Source organism: Fusarium falciforme, chromosome 12 (genome assembly GCF_026873545.1).
Source record: "Fusarium falciforme chromosome 12, complete sequence".
Taxonomy (NCBI): Eukaryota; Fungi; Ascomycota; class Sordariomycetes; order Hypocreales; family Nectriaceae; genus Fusarium; species Fusarium falciforme.
The window spans coordinates 2,223,521-2,241,003 of NC_070555.1; the positions used below are offsets into that span (position 1 = coordinate 2,223,521).

General features: G+C 53.5%; 6 protein-coding genes across 6 annotated transcripts; 3 read left to right on the top strand and 3 right to left on the bottom strand.

Annotated features, from left to right (window-relative positions):
- Positions 1-971: 971 nt before the first annotated feature.
- Positions 972-2,636, top strand: NCS54_01448900 (AA-permease domain-containing protein; the record flags this gene model as incomplete). Its single annotated transcript, XM_053159637.1, has 1 exon — positions 972-2,636. One exon carries the CDS (start codon positions 972-974, stop codon positions 2,634-2,636), a length of 1,665 nt encoding a protein of 554 aa, XP_053015612.1.
- A 236-nt stretch (positions 2,637-2,872) lies between these two features.
- Positions 2,873-5,095, bottom strand: NCS54_01449000 (NADPH--cytochrome P450 reductase; the record flags this gene model as incomplete). Its single annotated transcript, XM_053159638.1, has 3 exons — positions 2,873-2,887; positions 2,943-3,221; positions 3,272-5,095. 3 exons carry the CDS (start codon positions 5,093-5,095, stop codon positions 2,873-2,875), a joined length of 2,118 nt encoding a protein of 705 aa, XP_053015613.1.
- Positions 5,096-6,005: 910 nt separating this feature from the next.
- Positions 6,006-7,914, bottom strand: NCS54_01449100 (MFS domain-containing protein; the record flags this gene model as incomplete). The annotated part of the gene is made up of 9 exons (XM_053159639.1): positions 6,006-6,231; positions 6,284-6,765; positions 6,813-6,935; positions 6,988-7,060; positions 7,121-7,361; positions 7,415-7,467; positions 7,524-7,616; positions 7,673-7,684; positions 7,733-7,914. 9 exons carry the CDS (start codon positions 7,912-7,914, stop codon positions 6,006-6,008), a joined length of 1,485 nt encoding a protein of 494 aa, XP_053015614.1.
- A 711-nt stretch (positions 7,915-8,625) lies between these two features.
- NCS54_01449200 (Hypothetical protein) lies at positions 8,626-12,492 on the top strand (the record flags this gene model as incomplete). The annotated part of the gene is made up of 2 exons (XM_053159640.1): positions 8,626-11,200; positions 11,258-12,492. 2 exons carry the CDS (start codon positions 8,626-8,628, stop codon positions 12,490-12,492), a joined length of 3,810 nt encoding a protein of 1,269 aa, XP_053015615.1.
- Positions 12,493-12,899: 407 nt separating this feature from the next.
- On the bottom strand, positions 12,900-14,938 carry NCS54_01449300 (Zn(2)-C6 fungal-type domain-containing protein; the record flags this gene model as incomplete). Its single annotated transcript, XM_053159641.1, has 3 exons — positions 12,900-13,330; positions 13,386-14,546; positions 14,608-14,938. The coding sequence occupies 3 exons, from the start codon at positions 14,936-14,938 to the stop codon at positions 12,900-12,902; spliced, it is 1,923 nt and encodes a 640-aa protein (XP_053015616.1).
- A 502-nt stretch (positions 14,939-15,440) lies between these two features.
- Positions 15,441-16,976, top strand: NCS54_01449400 (Hypothetical protein; the record flags this gene model as incomplete). Its single annotated transcript, XM_053159642.1, has 1 exon — positions 15,441-16,976. The coding sequence occupies one exon, from the start codon at positions 15,441-15,443 to the stop codon at positions 16,974-16,976; it is 1,536 nt and encodes a 511-aa protein (XP_053015617.1).
- Between the last annotated feature and the right edge of the window lie 507 nt (positions 16,977-17,483).

Below are 17,483 nucleotides of genomic sequence, written 5' to 3' on the forward strand. Positions count from 1 at the left end.
TGGCTCAAGATATGTTGTTCTTACCATCCCACATCGCCATAGAGCTCGGTGGCGGGAAAACCGTCACTTCTCTTGATGGGCATGAACGGACAACTGAGCCGTGTTGTTCAAACCCTCGGGCTTGAACCGACTTACGTATTCGCAATAGCTGGCCCAAAATGGCCATACTCGGATGTAAACCGGACTCATCCACGAACGGCATCTAGCCGGAGGGGTACTGCCAGGATTCCGGTCACCAGCCGAGCATCGCTCTCAGGGGCTCTCCCGTCAACCGGGTAAGAACCGACGAACTTGCTTTTGAGTCGGTTCATTAATCCCCGCGCTTGTCCAAGATCATGCCACACAGTACTCTCACTTAGCACACGTTGACTTGACAGAGGCGGAGGGCGTATGACCTTGGTGGCATTTGTTAATTTGGAGCTTATCGTGAATGGTTCTGTTCATATTTGTAAACCTTTATCAGATAGTACCGACATGATAATAGTTCCGAGAACGTGATGGATAACGTTATCAAGCCCGCCTCTATCTGTAAATATCCAGTGGAGCAAGATTGCAATGCCTCAGTCCAGCCCTCGAAAGCCCATTGCTTCCTCGCGAGACTCGGAACGTAGTAGAGATACCAACATATACCTAATTACTCAAGTTATTTCGAGCATAGGCCTCCATCCATTTCATTGTGGCGAGGACTCGGCAGCCACCCGAGCTGTGCTAGACCACCATTTGCAACCACGCGGCCATGGGATGGCTCATCCAGCTATCGGTATCCCTGGCTAGACCTGGCCTGATGGGACAACCCCGTGCGAAGTTTATTCAACTCCGCTACCCCAGATATGATGCCCAAATGCGGGGAAGCCCCTTGCCAGATAGGGTGCCCATGAGTCGTACAAATACCAGTCTCGCCTCTTCCTACACTTGACGACGATCACCCAGTTCTTTCATCTCTTCTTCCTCATACCTTCAACTGAACCATCATGGCCAAAGACCTCAACGTTGTCAATGGTGAAAAGCCGTCCGATCCTGGTATCGCACACGATGCCGAGTCCTGCGCCCCGGGCCAGGTGGACTCCGGCCCTCTGCAGAGGACCGAAACGCACCGCAACATCAAGTCCCGTCACGCCCAGATGATTGCCATCGGCGGAACCATCGGTACTGGCCTCTTCGTCGGTATCGGCCAAGCCCTCGCCATCTCGGGCCCTCTCAACCTACTCCTGGCCTATGTCACCATCTGCTTCTTCGTGTATTGCATCATGACGGCGACGACCGAAATAAGCTCCTACATGCCTATCCCTGGGTCCTCGATGGCATACTACGGATCACGCTTTGTCTCAAAGAGTCTAGGTTTTGCCATGGGTTGGCTTTACTTCTACTCTTTCGGCATTCTCGTCGCCTACGAGATCACGGCCGCGGCCCTCGTAATCGACTACTGGCCTAATCAGGTTCATATCGCAGTCTGGATCACCGTTATGCTCGTTGTTATCGTTGCGCTCAACTTTGCCCCCGTCGGTGCATACGCAGAGACAGAGTTCTGGTTTGCATCAACAAAGGTCTTTATGATCCTCGGCTTGCTGATCCTCTCCATCGTTCTCTGCTTTGGGGGGGCTCCGGCACAAGATGGACGGCTCGGCTTTACATACTGGAAGGACCCAGGTGCTATGAACGAGTACCTTGTAGGTGGAGCTGCCGGCAGATTCTGCGCTTTCATCTACGCCTTGACATTTTCCGTATTTTCCTTCAACTTTGGCCCTGAGCTGATCGTCATCACCGGAGGAGAAATGCGGGCACCTCGCAAGAACCTCCCCCGGGCAGCTAAGACCTTTGTGTACCGGTTGATCACCTTCTATATTCTAGGCGCTTTGGCCATCGGTATTATCTGTCGAAGCGACGCACTAGGTCTGCTAAGTGGAGGCAAGGGAGCCGCTGCCTCGCCCTGGGTCATCGCCATCAAAGACGCGGGAATCCATACGCTTGACAGTATCATCAACGCTGGTATCATCATTTCAGCGTGGTCGTCTGGGAACTCGTACCTTTACATGTCCAGTCGGTCCTTGTATTCACTCGCCATGGCAGGCAATGCGCCCTCCATCTTCAAGCGCTGTACCTCCTGGGGTCTTCCCATCTATGCAGTCATGGCAAGCTCCCTGTTCGGGCTTCTCGCCTTTCTCAACGTTTCCTCTGGCGTGTCGTCTGTCTTTACTTGGCTCATCAACCTAACCAACACTGCTGGTTTCACCTCATGGGTCTGTTGCAGCATTATTCTCCTTCGGTTCCGCAAGGCTTGTGCGGCTCAAGGGATTACTCACGTGCCCTTTCGATCTCGGCTCCAGCCGTTCGCGTCCTATGCTTGCATCATCTTCTTCACATGCTTGCTTTTCCTGAATGGCTTCGGAGTGTTCTTCCCTGGAAACTGGTCGACTTCTTCCTTCCTAACGTCCTACATCGGTTTTCCCATCTTCATCGCCATCTACTTTGCGCACAGAATCTGGAAGAGGAAGGATGCTTGGATCATTCCGTCGTCTCAAGTGGATCTCACAACTGGCCTTGACTACATTCTTGCCCTGGAGTCAATTGAATTGGAGTCAAGACCTAAGGAAAAGGCCAATCGAGTTGTTAGCGCGCTCAAGAGGGTCCTCAGCTAATATCATGAGTGCCAAGGATGAGGTTAAATGCCAAGGATCTCCTGGCTTATCAAGTACTGTTTTTTGGGAGTATCATGTTGCGAATTTCGTTCACTTCTCGTCTTTTAGTTAATTCTACCACTGCTTCATACCGCCACGCATGAAGTCGCTTCAAATCCACTGCTCTCGCCAGACTTATAGTGCCCTGGGCCAAAGGACTATTCCCAGAAGACACCTGATAGATCATCCTTAACTACTTACCATACATCTTCCTGCAATATTCATCAGCCCGTGATATTTGAGAACACATAGGACACTAATACACACCTGATATCTTCTAGAGGCCTTCATAGCTTTCAGGATGTTCTCGGCTGTGGCCTTGGGGACTTGTCGCTGCCCAGAGACGACCTGGACCAGGACTTCTTTCACCGCAATGGCCATGTTTGCGGCATCGCCACAAACGTAGACGCTTGCGTCCTCCTCCAGGAGCCTGTTGACCTCGGAAGCCCGCTCCTTCAGTCGATGCTGAACATACACCTTGGTGGGCCCTTCTCGAGAGAATGCCGTCGCAACCTCAAAGTCGAATTTCGGTATTTTCTTGAGGTCCTGCTACGGCGTTAGCATCTGCTTAAGTGGAGGCCCGAGGTCCTGCGTACCTCCCACTCCGATTCGTACAGGTAGTCCTCACTCCGGCGCCTACACCCAAAGAAGAGAAGCGTGCGCCCGACCGGTTGACCCAGGGCTGCCAACCGTGCACGCTCATGGATGAATGCACGCATGGGAGCGATGCCGGTGCCTGGGCCAATCAAGATGACTGGCTTTGAGGGATCGCAAGGTAACCTGAAGTTAGATGAGCGAACATGAATTGGCAAGCACACGCCGCCGTATCTTCTCTTTGGACCCATTAGCTCGTATAGCGAACCGGCCTTCGCGTCCCCATCCTGATGGTGTTTTAGTGCGAGGAGGTAGTTGGTTGCGACCCCTTTGAAGGGATCTGCTCGGCCAGGGATGACCTGGTTCTCCACAACTGCCGTAATTGAAATGGTGTCTGGCTGCACTAGAGAAGATGAGGAGATGGAGTAGTAGCGAGGCTGGAGTTTCGGGAGGCCCTCGATCAATAGTGAGAATGGGATCTTAGTCCACTTCTCACCACCGCTGGCGATGTTGAGCATTCTGGATAGATTGTATTGCATCTTGCCGACTTTTTCATGGAAGTAGGCCTTGTCTTGGGCGAGCTTGGATATCTCTGTCTCTGCTGCTTTGTTTGGGGCAAAAGTAACTAGCCTGCTAAGGAACTGGCGAGACACCGGCGCACAAATCTCCAGCCGATAGCGGACGATGGCGTCGAAGGTGATAGGCGTGGGGAAAGGGACTTTGGTCGTTGAGTCGATTGGTTCAATGCGAATAACGGCGTCGTTCTGCTCCTCTAGGCCGACGACGTGTAGGAACTCGTCAACTTCGTGAGTCGCGTTCATCGGCCAGACGGCGATATGATCACCGGTTTGATATGCGAGGCCGGATCCCCTAATGTCAATTTCTAGGTGTAGACAGTTCCGATTGGTGCCGGAGAGGAGCTCCATGGACTTTGTAACGGGCGCGATGTATGGGTTCTGGGCGTTGAAAGGGCCTTTGATGACTCCCTTGAGATGCATGTCGTTGGGCTCGCCCGTGTAGACTTCAGGGGAGGCAGTGGCTAACCCAGGCTCTTTGGCAATCTTAAAGACGGGCTCGTAGACCGCTTTCCTCTGATGCAAGCCCATGTGGTTGGCAAGCGCAGTCCACATACCGTCCTTCCATGTGAGAAAGGCATCCTCCAGGGTTCCTGAGCCGTCATCGCCCTCTCCGGCTTGGCCGATTCTCTGAGCCCCCAGACTCTCGAGCATCTTGTTGACGTTTCTTCCCATCAAATTATAGTGCTCGTACGTGCTGTTTCCCAGGCCAAATATGATGTACCTGAGGTTACCCAGCGGTGGGCTTCGATCGTCGGAGAAGGTAGCGTCGGTGATACATCTGTAGAAGTCGACGGCGTTGTCCGTGGGCTCGCCCTCCCCGTACGTTGCAAGGACAAAGATGGCCACGCTGTCCCGAGGGAACATGTCCAGGTTGTCGTAGTCATAGTCCTCAAGATCGGCAACCATCGTCTCCAATCCGTAGCAGCTCTTCCCTTCCTGGGCCAGTCGAGTGGCGTAGTCTTCAGCGTTGCCGGACTGCGACCCATAGAAGACGACGCAGTTCTTGCCTGTCTTCTCCATTGTGGTGATGATATCTCTTGCGTTTTCTTCATCGACTGTAAGCAGTATGTCGGCGTCGTGTTTGTTGCTCCGAGCCCAGGGCTTCCATCCTGTAAGGTAGCTCGCAGTGCTGATGAGAATGAGGAAAGAAACAATGGTGGAAAGAGGTTCGAGGAGAGCCGTGTTGTAAATCAGGCGTATCGAACTGACCGACTCTTGCAGAGTGTGGTTAAGGGTCTGGAAATCCATTTTAGAGACAAATTGCCCCTACCAAACTTTGAGAACAAGGAGAGGGTTGAATAGCTCAAAGGGCAGATTGACAGTGTGGGTATTGGATATTGCCAGCACTTGAACATTCTGACCAAGACTGTTGTCAGAAGAGCCCCAGTTACGGACGAATATGTAGATCCCGAAGACAGAAAGGGCTGTGCTGCAAGAGACGGACAGCCGAAGCCGCCAAATCCATATCTTGATCGGAGAATGCCGGAGATTCCCCTGCGCGGCCCCAAACACCCTATACACCCTATCTGTAAAAGGTTTACTGTCATCATCTCGGATCTCGGAACAGGAGGAGCCCTTTCTGGAGGGTGGCATACTGTTACCGGCTCGGGTTGTGGGACCCGAGAGGGACTTTTACCGATAGCCAGCAACGACCCGATCAACAAAGGCAATTGCTATGGTCGATTGAGAGTTAAAGAACCGAGGCAGATGGAACATCCAGGCTGTTTGATGGAACCGGTCTGGACGCGGGTACAACCTCCGTCCAACACGGAGATATGGCTCGCACGCCAAGTGCGCAGTACATGAATAGCAGCGTTGAGGTCTCTTGATTCTATACCTAATTGTTGATATGTGTAAGAATAATGTGATACCATCTAGGAAACAAAATGTTGAATCCAAATCGGATGGCTTGAGAAGAATAAAGACGTCAGAGTCACGAGTACGATCTGTACCTTATTGAATCACGAAGACGACACAGAAATAGAATACACGCGGATAGTGTTGTATATAAAGTGTGGTTAAAAATAACATGTGCTTGGGGAGTTCAACGAGGGCTGATATGTATCATATGCGATCCCAGCCCCGATTACACAGGTTGGTCTGATACCCAAAGCCCTCCCTCTCGATTGCACTTGATGAATAAGAACAAGCCATCCCCTCACTCCATATAGCGGAACTCCGGGTTTCGGTGGCCAAGTGCCAGCTTCTCCTCCTCGGTGAGCCCCTGAATCCTGTCGTCTCTTCCGCCCCTAGCACGAAGCTTGTTGTCGTAGACGCAGTGGGCAAGGCCGAAGCAAGCCAGACAGAAGCAGAAGCACTGAAGAGACAGGTTGATGGTGTGGCCGGTGTGGAAGAGCGGGGAGTCACGCGATAGATAAGTCCAACTTGACGAAGCAGGTCAGTTCGGGAACATTTAGAGATGAGGGGTTCACTCACGTAGACAAGACACCTCCCATACTTCCCACCATGACCATGTAGCCACCGGCAACAGCCGCCACGGCTGGACTACCGGCATTGTTGATTCCCCAGCTGAGGAATCCACTACTAGCTCCAAAGCAAGCGATGGCGTTGAGGAAGACAGCGGCGTACTTGGCATCTGTGTTGGTCGAGAACCTCAGGATAGAGAAACCAATAATAGAGCAGGGCAGAATGCCAGCCATAAAGATGCCTCTCTTGTTGGTTCGGTCACTCAGGTAGCCGAGGGCAATGGTAACACAGCACGCCACGAGATACGGAGGTACCGACTTGAGCTGGGCCTCGGTCGAAGTCCAACCAAATTCGCGGAGGATAGTCGGGATGAAAGCTCCAAAGCCTTGAACGGCACTGTTGGTGCAGAAGAAACACCAGGCGCAGACGTTGGTGTGGATGTTGAAGATGGCACGCTGCACATGCTTCCAGGTGACCTTTTCTTCACGGACCTGTGGAAAGTCAGATCTGGTCTTTAATATTCTCGATGCAGACATACGTGGGCATTCTCACGCAGGAGACGCTCTGCGGCAATGTAGCGTTGCCGGTCAGTCAAGAACTTGTATGTTCCCGGGCTCTGGGGCATCAAGAATGGAGCAACCGCTGCAACGAGGACGGTGATCTAGCGGTTTCCAATGTTAGACAGTGGCTCGAGTTCTATGATAGCAACTAACCAAGCCTTCAAAGAAGAAGATATTCCTCCACCGATGGATGAGCATGGCACTAGCTCCCCAGGGTGGAATCTTGCTTTACGACGGTTAGCTACGCCTAGAGTGAAAAAAAAAAAAAAAAAACAGAATGACCTACGAAAGCCCCGCAGCCAGGAGGCCACCAAACGAGCTAGCCAGAGAACTAGACGCGATGAAGATGCTCATGCGGAAGAATAGCTCAGTCTTCTTGTAGAAGCAGCTCAGGAAGAAGGCCGTTCCAGGCATGGCACCACCTTCAAAGATGCCCAGGATAGCTCTGACGACAAGCATCGAAGCGTACGACTCGACAAATGCGGTGCAGAGAGAGACCATTCCGAAGCAAAAGACAAGGGCGGGCACTGGATCTCTATTAGACTCTCCGGTCTCGCCGAGCATGTGGAGGCATGCTTACAATACCATCGAGGGCCAACGTTCTTGAGAATAACGTTGCTAGGGATCTCCACGCTGGCAAATGTTGGTAAGTCGAGGTCATTGGAAATTGCGAGAAGTAAGCGACATACGCCAGGTAGAAGATGAAGAAGACAGTCAAGAGAATGTTGTATCGGTAGCCGACGAGGTTGAGTTCATCACTCATGCCCTCAATGCGAGCGTTGCTTGTATGTGCGTCAGCTTACTATCATTTGTGAGGAAGTAGCTGAGAATAACCAACCCGACATTGGCCCTAGGCACTGTTAGCGATGTCATGTCGCCGTGCAAGAGACTACACTACCTGTCAATGGCACAGAGCATATACAGCAAAGTCACTAAGGGCGTGATGGTAAAATCAAACTTGCGTCTGACAGCAGCCTCTTCCTCGGGCGTCCAGTCAACATCTCTTCCAATGATGGACCCATTGGCGATGTCAGAGGTTGGGGTCTGGGGTTCATCTTTGAATTGCATCTTGTCGGTCATCTTTACACTAGAACGAAGTAGCTGTTTGGCGATGGAAACTTGGGGATGGGGGTTGCAATCAGCAAAGCCAGAGAAGACCAAGTTTTCCTCGTCCCTGGTCGGCATTGATGCTTTTTAACTACACAACCGCCGTTCTACCAGTCGGCTATGTTACTCGACTGTCACAAGGCGCATTGCCAAGCTCGCGTAGATACCAGCCACGAGAGATAGCTACCCGGGATTGAGAAGTCTGGGGTCGGGAGATAAGACTGGCTCTCCCAATTACACGGTTCGCCTTGAACTGCGGGGATAAGATTAGATAGCCAGATCAATCCCTAGCTTCTGCGAAGGCTTGGCGCTGACTTGGAGTCGTTCCGGGTGGTGACGGGTCCCCGACGCCGTCTTCGGTCGTCTCCATCGGATAGTGGGTCCCGATATCTGATAGCGCCCCCGGGATCTCACTCCTATCGACATGGGTTCAGCCGCGGCAGATGGAACATGACACAATGCACAGAGAGATCCGTGACTCCGGGGAACCTGGAGCATGATACATCCAAACTCTAGATCTGAGAGAGCCTCGGAAATCCGCAGTGACGCCCAAGAACCACGGACTTGAGCCTCCGCAAAAGACGGCTCAGAAGGGTATTTAGAAACATGCTTCTGGTCAAAGGATCTGGCTTCAGGAGAGCATCAAACAACATTAACACACAAGCTCTTTCACAAAACCACAACATGGGGTCAATTCCAGACAGAAAAATCACCATCTCCATCGACCGTGGTGGCACATTCACAGACGTGCACGCCATCGTCCCCGGCAGATCCGACATTGTCCTCAAGCTCCTATCAGTCGACCCTGCCAACTACAAGGATGCTCCAACCGAGGGTATCCGAAGGGTTCTTGAGGCCGCCACGGGTGCATCTCTGCCCCGGGGCCAGCCGCTGCGGCTAGACAATATTGAGTGTCTACGCATGGGCACTACGGTTGCCACCAACGCTCTACTTGAGCGCAAGGGCATGAAGTCGGCCCTCCTGACCACCAGGGGCTTCAAGGACCTCCTGCGCATCGGCAACCAGGCCCGCCCGGATATCTTTGACCTCTCCGCCAGGCGACCCGATGTCTTGTTCGAGACCGTGGTCGAGGTGGATGAGCGCATTATCCCGTCCCATCCCCGCTCGTCCCGGGAGGCCCTGTCAACCCTGCGTGAGATCGACGGCATCACCGGCGAGAAGTATCATGTCGCCCAGGAGCTTGATACAGAGAGCCTGATGGCCAACCTGCAGGTCCTCAAGGACCAAGGCTATGGCTCCATCGCCGTCGCCCTCATCAACTCTTTCGCGTGCCCCGACCACGAGCTCAACGTCGGTGACATAGCCAGTAAGATGGGCTTCTCGGTGGCGCTCTCATCGCAGCTACAGCCAATGATCAAGGTTGTCCCAAGAGGCATGTCAGCCACGGCAGATGCCTACCTCACCCCTGTCATCAAGTCGTACATCGACTCAATCTCAGCCAACTTTGAGGGTGGCCTGGCCGGATCACATGGCTGTCGTGTCGAGTTCATGCAGTCAGATGGTGGTCTGGTTGACTTTCGCAAGTTCAGTGGCCTCAAGGCCATCCTTTCGGGCCCTGCTGCCGGTGTTGTTGGCTATGCCTCGACGAGCTGGGATGAAGAGGCTCGGGTTCCCATCATTGGCTTCGACATGGGTGGTACCTCAACTGATGTGTCGCGATTTGACGGCCACCTCGACCACACCTTTTCCTCTAGCATCTCGGGTGTGAGCATCCAGGCCCCGCAGCTTGACATCAACACGGTCGCTGCTGGTGGTGGGTCCATCCTATCTTGGAGGAACGGTCTCTTTATGGTTGGTCCCGAGTCAGCCTCTGCCCATCCTGGTCCGGCCTGCTACCGCAAGGGCGGACCTCTGACTGTCACTGATGCAAACCTGTTCCTTGGCCGTCTCCTCCCTGAGTACTTCCCCAAGATCTTTGGTCCCAATGAGGATCAACCCCTTGACCGCGACATCACCAAGAAGCTGTTCCAGGAGATGACGGACAAGATCAACATGGAGCATGGCCAGGCCCATCTGACCCCAGAGCAGGTGGCTTTGGGCTTCCTTAAGGTTGCGGACGAGTCCATGACGCGGCCGATCCGCAACCTGACCGAAGCTCGTGGCTTTGAGACGTCTTCTCATCACTTGGCCTGCTTCGGTGGTGCTGGTGGTCAGCACGCTTGCAATGTGGCGGCCTCACTCGGCATCTCGCGTATCATCATCCACAAGTACTCTTCCATCCTGTCTGCATACGGTCTCGCCCTTGCCGAGATCGTCCAAGAGGCGCAGGAGCCAATGGCAGCCCAGTACATCGGCTCTGAGGAGACCATCGATCTTAAGCTGCAGGGCCTGATGGACCGCTCCACTGAGCAACTCGGCACGCAGGGCTTCACCAAGGGCCAGCTCCGTTACGAGATATTCCTTAACATGAGGTATGAGGGATCCGACACGAGCCTGATGATCCTCAAGCCCGACGACGGTGATTTCGCCTCGGCTTTTGTCGAGAGGCACCGACGAGAGTTCAACTTTACCTTTGAGCGACCTATCCTCGTTGATGACGTCCGTGTTCGGACCATCGCCTCGGCCAACAAGGCCTCCGAGAAGAGTCCCTTGAAGCAACTCAAAGAAGCCACTATCAAGGAGGCTCCGGCTCCCTCGCAGTTTACAGATGTCTACTTCGACTCGGAGTCCGGCTTCATCAAGACCCCCGTGCATCGGCTACGGGAGCTGGGCTCTAACGTCAAGCTCCACGGACCTGCCATCATCATCGATGAAACACAGACCATCGTTGTGTCCCCCAATGCTGTCGTCCACGTGCTCGACACCTGTGTTCTCATCGACCTGGAGTCGGCTCCACGAGAGGCGAGGTACTCTTCGCAGGTCGATCCCGTCCGACTGTCCATCTTCGGCCATCGGTTCATGTCAGTGGCGGAGCAGATGGGTAGAACACTCCAGAAGACGGCGGTGTCGACCAACATCAAAGAGCGTCTCGACTTTTCTTGTGCCCTGTTCTCCCCTGATGGCGGCCTTGTCGCCAATGCGCCCCACGTTCCCGTTCATCTCGGGTCTATGCAATTTGCCGTTCGCTATCAGCATAAGCGGTGGCTGGGAAAGCTTAAGGACGGCGATGTTTTAGTCTCAAACCATCCTGTATCTGGGGGCACCCATCTGCCCGATGTAACGGTTGTGACGCCTGTGTTCAAACAGGGTACTGATGAGATCATCTTCTATGTCGCCTCCCGTGGTCACCACGCTGACAGTGAGTGATGCCCCACCCCTTGTCCTATTTGGTTCATGGCTGCTAACACATATATAGTCGGCGGAATCCTTCCCGGATCCATGCCTCCCAACTCAACCGAGCTGTGGCAAGAGGGCGCTGCCATCGAGTCCGAAAAGGTCGTCTCAGACGGTGTCTTCAATGAGGCCCGCATGCGGGAGCTCTTCCTAGACATCCCCTCCAAGTACGAGGGCTGCTCGGGAAGTCGGAACATCAGCGACAACATCTCAGATCTCAAGGCCCAGATCGCCGCCAACGCACGAGGTATCGCGCTAATCCAGAACCTGATCGACGAGTACGGCCTGGAGACAGTCCAGATGTACATGTTTGAGATTCAGAGGACCGCCGAGCTAGCCGTACGGAATCTTCTCAAGGATATGTACCACCGTTACGGTGGCAAGCCTTTGGAGGCGCTGGACTTCATGGACGACGGCACACCCATCAAGCTCAAGATCACCATCGATGAGGAGGGCTCGGCCGTATTTGACTTTGCCGGTACCGGACCCGAGGTCCGTGGCAATATCAACGCCCCTGAGGCCATCACTAACTCGGCAATCATTTATGCCCTACGGTGCATGATCAAGTCCGACATCCCTCTGAACCAAGGCTGCTTGAGCCCCGTGGACATCAGGATCCCCAAGCCCAGCATCCTTAGCCCGACTGGCGCCGCTGCCGTCGTAGGTGGTAACGTCACAACCAGCCAGCGGGTCACCGACGTGGTACTTAAGGCTCTGCACGCGTGCGCCGCCTCGCAGGGCTGTCTCAACAATCTGACCTTTGGCATTGACGGCAAAGTCGACGAGGAGACTGGTGAGTTTGTCCCGGGCTTCGGATACTACGAGACCATTGCTGGTGGTGCCGGTGCCGGCGACAACTGGGTTGGAGAGAGCGGCGTGCATGTTCACATGACAAACACGCGCATCACGGACCCCGAGATTCTAGAGAAGAGGTACCCTTGCATCCTCCGCCGTTTCGAGCTTCGGGAAGCGACAGGTGGTGAGGGACGTAACCGGGGGGGAGATGGAGTGGCGAGAGAGATCGAGTTCCTGGCTCCCGTACAGTGCTCCATCCTCTCGGAGCGGCGTGTGCATCGGCCCTACGGCATGGAAGGCGGAGAGGCAGGCGCTGCTGGCCTGAACCTTTGGCTCACGACGGATAAGTATACCGGTCTGGCCCGGAAGGTCAACATGGGTGGGAAGGGCAGCGTGCCTATGAAGGTTGGAGATAGGGTTGTTATCATGACGCCTGGTGGCGGCGGCTATGGAACCAAGTAGGTCTAGTTACAATGAGTTAAAGTTAATTTTTGTTGTGTTATTATATGGATTGAGTCTTTATCTTGCTTCTGATCTTAGAATGTAGTGAAAGTTTTGTTGCTTCCATCAAATTGTACTGCCCTCCATTCTCTGGGAGAATAATTTGTAACAGCAATCATAAGGACCGATGTTAGAGACATCATAAACAGCGTTCAAACTGGAATCCAAAGAAAATGCCAGCCATGAACGCACTCTTCCACAAAACTCCTTCATTGCTTGGAGCTATCGAGTATAATTCTGGACTACAGCGTGTCGTTCATCATCTTGAGTGAGCTACGTGCAGAAACTTCACCAACTCCAACCAATAGGGTAGCTACTTCATTAACCAATATATTTTGTATTCATTGCTTAGTAGAGGCCATGCCCTTTCACGTGTCTAACTGCTGCCCCCTCCGTAAAGCCGTCTCAACCCATTGCCTATCCATATCAATGTCAATCGACTCGAGAACTTCGGCCCATAACGCGGGATCCCCTTCAAAGTCCAGGCTAAACGGCTGGTTCTCATCTTGAGGAAGCCCTGGCAGAATTGAGCTCGACTCAAGCACCTGTGCTTGGCTAACCTCATCCGCGTTTCCCGCCTTCGACTGATCCTTAGGCTTAATGGTGCTTCGAATCTTGGTCAGCAGAGAGTGGCAGGCCCTGATGTAGGCGTTGCCTTTTTCAGCCATCATCTGCAACACATCGAGGGCCATATCCATCGCAGAAGCGTCCACTTCCTTGTAAGGAAAGGCTATGTTGACCATTACAAGGAGCAAGGCTGCCGAGAAGGCTTGTTCACCGTCAATGAAGCCATATGTCGCTGCTATGAGTTAGTCACGCTATTCTACGGTCACTTTTTTCTCTCTATGACTTACCGACAAGGTTATACTTAGCAGCGGTACTGAGAATCGAGGCACTGGACCTCGCGGCGGATATCGCTCTGTCAATGACATGGACGATGTCTGGTGACAAACCGTCCTCCCACCGAGCCATGTTGGGGTTCTGCGTGCCGGGGGCTAGCTTCCTCTGAACTGCATACAACAATATCGGACGAGCTGTCATATTGATGCAGTGGTGGTAGTGGAGGTATGTCGAAACAATTTCTCGACTCGGCGGGGCTCCTGAGTCCGGGGGGTTCGAACGCATCGCCGACGGCAGTTGGTCAAACCAAGCCGACAGCCTCTTCATAATGTGCTGTACACAGGCCGATAAGTCGAGGCCAGACTTTTGCTTCTTCCGATAGATCTTTTCTCCGATGATGCCTTGAATCTGCGACAGCTCCGTGTAGGATTTGAGAACAGAGGAGGTATACTCATCCTCACCAGCCATCGGGCTTGGGAGAAGAAGGTCAATATCCTCGTCTTGGATGGATAGTGGATGACCCGAGGTGACGCAGAGGAGCCTCTCCATACTGTACGTTGACCACCAGACACGTCTCCTGTGCTCTCTAGTATCGCTATCAATATCCTGGTCCGAGACCTCCTGATGCAGCCCAAGTGAGATGGCCATCCTCAGGGCAATGCCAATCATGATATAGGCTGCATCTCTTCTGTTGATGGTCTGCATAAAGTAGGCAACATAGCTCAGCACCTCGATGAAGAGTATCGAGCCTTCTTCATACACATTCGGCAGAAAGTCAAGGGCATGCTTGAAGTAGTCGAACCCAGGCGGACCCTGCTTTCCAACCCACTGGTTGATCGAGTACATCTGCCCAAAGGCCAAGACGAGCAGGATTTGACAGTATATGAGACGCTCCTCGCGATCTTTGGGGTCCGGAGCTCGGGCATACACCTGTTCAAGCCGCTCATGAAAGGCCGCATCGCTGAGGAAGGCAAATATCGTGCCTATGTAGGCATGCTGCGCCCGGTACAGTCGCTCCGCAGTCTCGAAGGGCGGCAGCGGTGGTATCTCAGGGTTGTTTGAGCGCCGGAGCCAGGCGGTATCCTCATGATGGGGATATTTGTGCCATGCCAGCGTCTCGGCCGTTGGGTTCAGCCTGTTGGCGATGTACGTCGATGAGGAGTTGCCCATAAAGTCTGACCACTATATCAGCCCTGCTACAAGCATCCCACATGCTTGTGATTCGACACAACGTACGATATTGCCCAGAACTCCCGAGGACCCAGTTATCAGTGCCGGTGAACCCCAGCTCGATGTCCTGACTGGACGCGTCTGTCATGTCGGCGACGGCATCGCGGCTCGTGTTTCCCCTTCGCGCTTGAGCCTGGAGCTCGAGGAGGTAGCTCTCGGTCACTGTGACCCTCTTCTCGGATTCTGTGTAAACGCAGACATGGCCCGAGTCACTACAAGCAATGCACGGATAAGGCGGATCCCCGATGCACTTGGTTCGTCTCTTCCGACATCTGTTGCACGCCTTCGCCGACCTCTTGAGTACATCCAGCGATGAGCGATGTCTTGATGTGATCATCTCGGCGCGGGCTGGCGTGATGGGTCCAGGATGGGAGATGACGAGGGGAAACGAAGTCACTGCGGAGATGTTCCTCGGGACAGTTGAACCACAATATCCGGCTATTCTTGGCCCTATTTCCTAAAGCAGAATGACGCCCGGATTTAACACGGGTCGTAGAGATAAGGTTGATTACCCCGCATTTGCTGAGCGTCACTTGATGTTATCGTGGCTGCGTGGGGGGGGGGGACGCCTTGTCTGATGCCGTTATCATCGGGTTCCACATCCCGATGGGTCTCATCAGCCCCTGCCGCCATCTGCGGGAAGGGACCAGGATGCCGGGATGGGAGACCCGAGGACGCCAGGGAGTGTGTTGAGTGTCGTTGGGCTAATCCTTGAATGTCTCAGCCATGTCTTGATAAAGGGCTCTAGACGGTGAAGGCTGTTATCAATATCTAAGCAATTCCAACTACTCAATTCCGATGAAATCAACTGTCAGTTGTTCCAGTTGAAAATGCCCGTCATGATCATCTTCGCCCTCGGGCTGGGGAGCTGCCTGTTGCTGGTGCACCTCTTTACCACATATCTTCGTCTGTCGAGCATCCCAGGTCCCTTTGCTGCCAAGTTCACCGACTTCTGGAGATATCGATCACAAAACGCCAAAGGCCACACCCAGAGATTGCTTGCACTACATCAAAAGCACGGCAAGCTCGTACGCATTGGGCCCAATCATGTCAGCGTCAGCGACCCCGCCGCCGTGCCCATTGTCTACAGCACAAACCCGACCTGGCATAAGGGGCCATCCTACTACGGCGCCATACCCGTGAGCAAGAATCGTGCTGTCCCTAGCATCATTGGTATGGGAGAGGCTCAACACACGGCAGTGCGCAAGTCAGTCGGCCGAGCCTTTACCACGAACTCTCTCCTCGACTATGAAGACTCAATCGAGGCGACGGGACAAGACCTCATCAAGGTCCTATCTAGACTGCAAGAAACCGATATTGGCGAGTGGCTGCAATTCTTCGCCATGGACATGCTGATCCGGATTGCTTTCAGCGATTCTCTTGGGTTGCTGGCCAACGGCAACGACATTGACGGCACGCTCGCTGCTGTCATGGCTCGCTTCGATCACTGGGGTCACTGGGGTGCCGTCCCAAGTGCTGACTACCTCTTCAACAAAAGCCGACTGGCCACCACGCTCAAGGGAGTAGGCGACAGCCCGCTGGCGAAGGTCGCAAACCGCATGCTTGAGGCTCGCAAGAGAGATGCCAGCAAGCTCTCATACAAGGACCTCTGTGCCAAGTTTCTCGAGGGCCAGGCCAAGTACCCCCAGCTGGTCCAGCACGACGAGATTCTGGGCATCATCATGTCTACCATTGGAGCCGGGGCTGACACCACGGCCGGCACCCTGACATACACTCTGTACTTTCTCGCCAAGCATCCTGACGTGCGAGAGAAGCTTGTGCAAGAGATCGATGAGAACCTCAGCGCCGGCATGCTGTCTCGAATGCCGAAGTGGGCAGAGGTCAACAGGATGCCATACCTTGATGCGGTGCTCAAAGAGTCCATGAGGCTTCTTCCAATTGCGTCCTGGGGACTCGACAGGGTGGTACCACCGGCTGGAGCCACAATTGCTGGCGAGTTCATTCCGGGCGGAACCATCGTGGGATGTCAGATCGACGCCGTGCACCAGGATCAGCACGTCTATGGCAAGGACTCAGCCACATTCAGGCCAGAGCGGTGGCTGCAAGCAAGTGAGGATCAACGCCGGCAGATGGATCGCGCGTTCCTCGCTTTCAGCGCCGGCAAGAGGACGTGCACCGGCGTTCATATTGCGTGGCTGGAGATGAAGAAAACGCTGCCACTGTTGCTTATGCATTTCGAGGTGAGTACCCTGTCAAGTGTGGTATCTGCAGTGGTCAAGACTAACGTGACTGTCAAGATGGATCTCGTCGATCCTTCTCAGGATGTGAGAGATGGTATTCGAGTGAGCGCAGTCAAGTATCCACCCCCGGTCATGATGAAGATTACGCCTAGGGTTGTTCAAAATGAGGTGTAAGTGCGAGTGTGTTTGAATGGATACGAGAATAGCTATAGTATCAATTGTGTGTGTGTATTGAAGGCTTTACCAATAAGAGGTCTACAAAAATGTGTTGACAGTAGAATGGCATCTCCCTTTCAATGTAGAATATTGCCATGAAAGCAAAACAATCTCATGCTCGAGGAAGCCATAAATGTAGTCGCCTATTTAGTCCCGGTATTGCTTACACGGAATCACTGATTCCTTCATTCCACTATCTTAAGAGCACAAGATTACAAGATTCGGCAAGAGTTACGGAACTTACGGAATGTGCTCTTGGTAAATGATAGTCGCCACATAGGCTAATATCACCCAACCAACTTACATCGATTGAGACATCGGGACCCACAACCCGATCAGCTTGTCACGCCTACCTACGTTTGGTTCTCGTTCCGGCCTAGGCAATCGTATCTCTTGGCACGTCTCGTTCGCGGGCCGCAGAGCCCGAGAAGTCCAGCCGAGGAGTTCAGACTCCGGGATGGGTAT